The 6,823-nt window shown below is 47.4% G+C and overlaps 1 protein-coding gene across 2 annotated transcripts; it reads left to right on the plus strand.

Annotated features, from left to right (window-relative positions):
• Positions 1 to 332: 332 nt before the first annotated feature.
• On the plus strand, positions 333 to 6,080 carry josd1 (Josephin domain containing 1). 2 transcript variants are annotated; one of them, XM_056429762.1, is made up of 5 exons: positions 333 to 441; positions 968 to 1,874; positions 1,978 to 2,106; positions 4,235 to 4,429; positions 5,243 to 6,080. In XM_056429762.1, exons 2-5 carry the CDS (start codon positions 1,528 to 1,530, stop codon positions 5,340 to 5,342), a joined length of 771 nt encoding a protein of 256 aa, XP_056285737.1. In that variant the 5' UTR covers positions 333 to 441; positions 968 to 1,527; the 3' UTR covers positions 5,343 to 6,080. The 2 variants fall into 2 exon arrangements, with proteins under 2 accessions (XP_056285737.1, XP_056285738.1); XM_056429763.1 differs by having other exon boundaries at positions 336 to 624.
• Positions 6,081 to 6,823: the final 743 nt, after the last annotated feature.

The following is a 6,823-nucleotide window of genomic DNA, read 5'->3' on the forward strand; positions in this document are numbered from 1 at the left end:
CATTCCATGCAGTGTTTATAGTTTTTCTATCAAATACATTTTTGTATGAAAGTTTGGAAAACAATGAGCTAAAAAAAGGACCCCAAAAATGTTTAAAATAACTTTTTCCCCCCATTACTTGCAGGTCGCTGCTGCAAACACAACTTATTACCTGACATGTCAAACACGTCCGCAAAGTAGAAAATATGGGGCTTCGCAGTCTCAGGGGAGTGACTGCGCAGCCTACTGACGCAGGCGCTGGTGACAGATATGGAGACCCCACTGCGCATGTCCGCGGCTGCACGGACCGGGAGACAGCTTGTGAGAGGGTAGAGCGAAAGAGAGAGAGGGCGAGAGAGAGAGAGAAAGCTACACTCGGGAAAGATTGGCAAAGACAAAGGAGTGAACAGCTTTCAGGGGGAGAACGGCGGCTCGTGGTCGTCCAGCCGTGACAGCGACCAGGTGAGTGGCCGCTGCCGAGGAAAGGAAGTTAGGAGACGGGAAAAGGAAGCGCCATGTTCCGCTGTGGACGCAGCGGCAGCGGCACGTAGGGCAGCCGGGAGACTATCGCCAGATATCTGTTGCATATCGAGGACGAATAGCATCCGTCCGTGTGTGGTTTCAGAGGAGAACAGCCGCTGTAAGGTGTGTGTGTGTGTGTGTGTGTGTGTGTGTGTGTGTGTGTGTGTGTCCTTGTCCTTGTTTTGTTCGTAGCTGTTGCCACATTTCTGCTAGCCTAGTGAACAGGCTTCCTCTCCAGTCTAGGCTCCTGGGCATGTTTACCTTCTTCTCATTCTGGGGTCTGCTGACCAACAGGAGAAGCGTATACACCCCCCCCCCCTCAATAACAGTGGGGGGGGGGGGGGGTTTCAAACGTTTTTTAGACTAAGTAAACAGTTTTTAAGGTTTAATTCTGGCTCTGTTGACTTTTAGAATTACAATAATACCAGTATTAATATTCTCTTGATTCCTCCTGTCTTTCTTCCAGGCGTCTTGCGTCCCCGTCGTCTCCGTTCCAGTGGAGGTGACGCCTCGCGGTCATCGTGGCCCGGGGATGGAAAGAACTGTGGAGCTATAGGCTTGGTGACTGGATGGAAAGAACTGTCCACACACACACACACACACACATAGCAAGATGGAGGAAGTGGAAACGCACAGAGAACAGTTTGATTGACCACGCCGCTGACGTGGTGGTGCTGGAGGAGTAATCTTTCGTTTGGGAGCATCTGGAGTGTCCCTCTCCCATCTTGGGCTCCAGTTTTCACCCCCCTGCCTCCCGTTGACCTTTCTGCACCGTTCTATAATTTTAGAGAGAGCAGGTGTGAAGGAGCCACAGGTCTCAACCCCCACCCCTCCTCCCTCCTCCCCCACCCCCCGGTCCATCCGTTTCACAGAGACACCCAAGCTCCTCTCTTCCAAGGCGGCTGAGAGGTTGCTATGGCAATGGTTGCCATGATGCTGATATAGCATCCTGAAGGAGGTGGTGGTGGAGGTAGTGGTGGAGCTGGAGGAGGAGGTGGAGGTGGCGGCGGTGGTGATCGTCCAGGGATGGGAAGCGCTCCGTGTCCAGCCGGTGAGTGGAAGGGTAAAGGCCGAGGCGGCCTCCAAGAGCTGGGATGCATGCGCTGGAAGGTCAGCAAGCAGAAAGGAGGAGGAGGAGGAGGAGGAGGCGAGGTGGGAGCGGAGGAGAGGAGGTGCAAGGACCCCACGGATCTCTCCTTCTCCTCTCCCTCCCTCTCCCCCCCCCCACCGCCTCCTCCTCAACCCTCTCCGACGCCTCCAGCCATTTACCACGAGAAGCAGCGGCGGGAGCTGTGCGCGCTGCACGCCCTCAACAACGTCTTCCAGGACGGGACGGCCTTCAGCCGGGACACGCTGCAGGAGATCTACCAGAGGTGGGGAGGAGCCGCCGCCCTCTCCGATCGCCGTCGCTATGTAGCCGGTGCAGTGAAGCATTGTGGGTAATCTGTCGGGTCTCTCCTGTCCAACACGTCGCAGGCTTTCTCCCGGCACTCTGGTGACGCCTCACAAGAAGAGCATGCTGGGTAACGGAAACTACGACGTGAACGTGATAATGGCGGCCCTGCAGACCCGAGGCTTTGAGGCAGTCTGGTGGGATAAAAGAAGGTATGTGGGGCTGGTGGTGATAACTTTATTCTGCATTCTCAAACTAGGAGTTGTATATATTATTTATATTTAAATTCACCCTTGTTCACGTCAAGTGCTCCTGTACCTGTCAGCGGTCTGAATGAAGTCGTTGTTTAGTCTCATCAGCGTTCCCGTCCCCCTCATTAACAGTCCTGTGTGAATCTTGGTAACATAAACTTGCTTTTATCAGTCAAACAATGATGTTATCAGAAAAGCCATATTCCCGTTTCCCTAGCAACGCTGATGCTGATTGGTGCAGGCAGTGGGGATTCCACCCATGGCGTTGTAATTAGAGCTTTTACATGTTCATTGTACATATTCAGTAAGGATATGTGTGTTTTTATCTAGTCAACGTTAGGGTTGGGGTGTAGCTGTGACCTGTGACCTCTTTGTGATGCATTCAAGTGCTCACGGGACATTCTCAGTCGCGATTTCAGAACAGAACGACAACCTTGTGAATACATCGAGATACCGAATTCAAGTGATCCTCTTGTTTGCTTGTTGCACCACACACACACACACACACACACACACACACATGTACACATTCTCATTTTGCCAAAGAGCAAGAACATGCGCCTACAGGATGATTAAGGGAGGGAAACTAATCAACATGTTATGAAACGCCCTTTTAATATATGTTCATTACTAGGGTTGGGTACCGGAAACCGGTGCCAATATGGTACCGGTTCCAATACAACCGGTATTACCCGGACCGAAACGCAACGCACATTTCGGTGCTTCTTTCCGGTGCCTGAGCCGATTGAAATTGAAAAAAACTATTGTTGTGAACTTCTCTGGTGACTCCGCCCTGTCAGCAGGTTGCGATAGCCTGTCATAGCGCTAGCTACGAGCTACGAGCGTGACAGTCTGCTAGCAGATGTGTTGGTGTCCAGCGGTCCCGGCTGTATACCCGGTGTTACCGGGAATATAATGACGGAGGAATAAAGACCGTGGGGCGTCACTTTGTTTCAGTGTAACTCTCGCTGTCAGAAGCAAAACTTTATTTGTCACGTGTCATCTTCAGTCCCTCTGATTGGTTGTTCTCTTTGCCCATCAAAACAGTGACAGGATTAACCCTATAAAGGCTGCACATGACAATACATATCACATATAATGGAGAACATATATTGTGTATGTTAACAGTCTGATATCCGTTGTGTGTCGGTGCTCCATGATAACGGCTTCAACAGGGAATATGGCCAAAGAGGTTTTTAATGTCCTCATTGTGCGTAAAAAAAAAAAGAAGTATCGGTTCAGGCACCGTTTAGGCACCGGTATCGTTTTAAAAGTACCGGTTTAGCACCGGTATCGGAAAAAATAATTTGAATACCCATCCCTATTCATTACACTGAGAACCTCTGTGTGAATATATAATTTGTGAAGTCCTTTTCATCTTTTAGATGTGTGGCATCTGTTTAACATTTAATGCGTTGAAAGCTTCTTCATGCTGCTGCATTTGTTTAAAAATTATGAATTCTCCCTTTTTGAAAATCAACCTGCTACTTTAGTTTTGTTTTCATCTCCTGCGACGTCAAGCTTGCGATGTAGTAATCTTTTATTTCATATAATGCTGCCACCGTGCTCCTCTTACTATGATGAGCAGGCTGAACCCTTTTCATGACTATCTCAAGAGTCAGGTTATCATATGGAATTGAAAGTCGTCTGTAAAGTAGTGAATGTATTTAATCTCTAATCCAGGGGTGCCAAACCCCTGTTCACCGTGGGCCAAATCAGCATCATGGCCGCCCTCTTAAAGGGCCGGAAACACTTTATAAACTCCTCGAACATATTGTTGAATAACTCTCTTTGCATTTGATTATTGTTTATTTGAGTGTGGAAATATTGTACATAAGAAAATGTCTCTAATATTACATCATGAATCTATTTAATCCTAAACCTTCAAAATAAAAGCACGGGATATTTTTCTTCAATTTTGGATTCGGCCCGCGGGCCTTGTGTTTAACACCTGTACTCTAACTCATTGTGTGTCCGAAAAAAAGTCCAACAGTAATGCGAGGAATATGACAATTTCTACATGACGGTAATAAATACTAATTGCAAGCTTGACGCATTACATTGAGACGCCATTCGCTGCCTCCTCCAGGGACGTGGGCGGCGTGGAGCTGTCCAGCGTGACGGGGTTCATTCTGAACGTGCCGTCCAACCTGCGCTGGGGGCCTCTCCGGCTGCCGCTCAAACGCCAGCACTGGATCGGAGTCAGAGAGGTGGGGGGGGTCTACTACAACCTGGACTCCAAGCTGCGTGGCCCTCAACCCATCGGCAACCCGGATGAGCTCAGGTGAGGGATGCTGTGTGTGTGTGTGTGTGTTTACGTGCATGTTGTTCCCTACTGGCGATTGCTGTTGTTAGGATTCACCTCGCACACGCAGGAGTCCCTCGTTAGCAGCAGGTGATCGTGATGGGATGGCGACGATTATGTCCAGAGTGAGATTTATTTACAACTGTCGAATGAAAAATAGATTCAATGAGTTCTAGTCAAAGGGTTTCTAATACTTGGATAAAAGATATATCTACAGAGTTAAATGTTAGTCTCTTAGATTGGGTGTAGTTGAGTAGGTCTTCATTTTTGGGGGAAATGAAGAAACAAACTAGTTTCTTCCAGCCGAGTTCACGGCAGTTCATAGAACAGGAAGTAGAAAACTTGGCTTCACACACATGGCGTGTTTTAGCATCTTTTAGCTCGTTAGCTTTGTTTCTCGGAGCAGCTGTTTCCAGGCGTAACGCTCCCCAACCTGCTGTACGCTCCGTTGCAGCCCGACAAACGGACAAAGCCAGCGACTACCCTGTGAACATAGTGGAGCGTTTAACAGCTAATGAGCGAGATATGTCCCCCAGGAGTCAGTGGAGACCAACACAGAAGTAAAAGTAGAGTAAATATTGGTCTTGCATTCAGCAGGCAGCTAACATCACTCTGAATAAGTTTCTGTTCGGCAGCTTTGGAAAGTGAGTTGTCCCTTCTTCTAGTAAAAGCAGGTCTACCCTTTTAAAAATCATGTGTGCGGGTGGGGTTTTATTTCATATGAATTGATATAAAAGCATCTCGCTTTTGACCATCATAACTGTGGCTCGTCCTCTTTTACCACGAAACCAGGAAGTTTCTACGCCAGCAGCTGCGAGGGAAGAACTGTGAGCTGCTGTTGGTGGTCCCTGAGGACGTGGCGGCCCACCAGACGTGGCGCTCGGATGGCTGAAAAGGTTTCGCCGGCGGGCCGAGGTGGCCGATCGCAGAACGAACAGCAGCGGGAAGTTAACGTGGCGCGCGGCCGATCGAGTGGAGATGCACAGTCGCGGATGTATTTCCCCGACCTCCTCGGGGGGGGGTTGTTTACACAGCCATCGCTGGACTCTTCTTATCTGAGAGGATGCGAAGCGGCGAAGGAAGCAAACACTTTACAGGGAGAACTGGAGAAACCACAGTCCTTACGCAGTTAAGACTTATAAGAAGTCGCTATTCTGTTTTTATATATATATATATACACATATTGTCTATTTTTCAATGTCAGTTTTTATTTTTATTTCTTTTTACTGTTCAAGTTTCCAAAGTCACGAGTGCTCAATGCTGTGTTCATCCGCTGGTCCCTCAGCGACCCTCCCACTACAGTCCCCCCCCACACACACACACACACACTCTGAGCCAGCACTGTGGCGAGGCGGTGCAGACATGACAGTTTTATACGCAACCGAGCCCTCCACCTGGTTTCCTTTTCAAGGGAAAAGTAACGGCATCATCCATCAAGCTTTTTTTTGGGTAATTGTTCATATAATGACTTTTGCTCATCATCAAGGAATTAATGCAACGCTAACAACGTCCGTCATCACCGAGTAGAATAATACTGGATTATTATTTGATGTATCAATTGAATTACGGTGATAAGAGAACCCGTTGTCTAGATTGTTGACACAAATTAAACATTACAAAAGTACAGAAATTGGCCATTCTTGGTTTTACCAAAGCGGAACATTTATTGAGGTTTCGACCACATTAGCAGAGAAATGTAAAACTGTGAGTGGATTAATTAAATTAAAACATAAACGCAAACAAATATGCCAAACTTCTCCTTTCATAATGGGAGAATTGGCTTAATCGATGATGAAAATAACCGTTTATTAAGACCGTACTTTCCAGCCGGTGGTTCTTTGGCCCTTGAGTGTCTGCTGGGGACTGTATGATAAGGTCAGAAACTTCAGCTTGTCTCCAGGAAATTTGAGGAAGAAATCTCTGGATCTTCCACGTCAGGTGTATTTACATGGTGGGAACAGTACGGAGGAAGAAGCCTGAGCTTCCCCCTGCGCTGGTGTCAAAAGCAGACTGGGCTCGGTTCTCATCCAAGTTTGCCTTCACCGAGTCGGATGCTCTGGTGTCATATAACCCCAGAAAACAAAGAAATGCTCTTCTCGTGAGCAACAGGGATGACAAAAGGCCAAAAATCATCAAAGATTACAATCGCAACCAAGGGGGTGTCAATAACCTTGACGAGGTAATGCACTTTCATTATTCATAATATTATTCGAAAGGATAATGCATTGAATTTGTGTGTAGGAATATAATTCATCGTTTCCTTTTTTATTTTCACAAACGAAAATTAGGTATACTTTAATGTAAACAAGGTCTATTGATACCAGAGGACGACGGGTGTGATTTATGTGCTGCCATTAGAAACATTTTAATGAT

The sequence above is a fragment of the Pseudoliparis swirei genome, chromosome 13 (assembly GCF_029220125.1).
Source record: "Pseudoliparis swirei isolate HS2019 ecotype Mariana Trench chromosome 13, NWPU_hadal_v1, whole genome shotgun sequence".
Classification (NCBI taxonomy): Eukaryota; Metazoa; Chordata; class Actinopteri; order Perciformes; family Liparidae; genus Pseudoliparis; species Pseudoliparis swirei.

Bases quoted from the DNA above. Each gene is read 5' to 3' on its own strand.
- josd1 (XM_056429762.1), top strand. From the start codon at position 1,528: ATGGGAAGCGCTCCGTGTCCAGCCGGTGAGTGGAAGGGTAAAGGCCGA. The intron at 1,875-1,977 runs GTGGGGAGGAGC...AACACGTCGCAG, and splicing joins CTGCAGGAGATCTACCAGAG to GCTTTCTCCCGGCACTCTGG. The intron at 2,107-4,234 runs GTATGTGGGGCT...TGCCTCCTCCAG, and splicing joins GTCTGGTGGGATAAAAGAAG to GGACGTGGGCGGCGTGGAGC.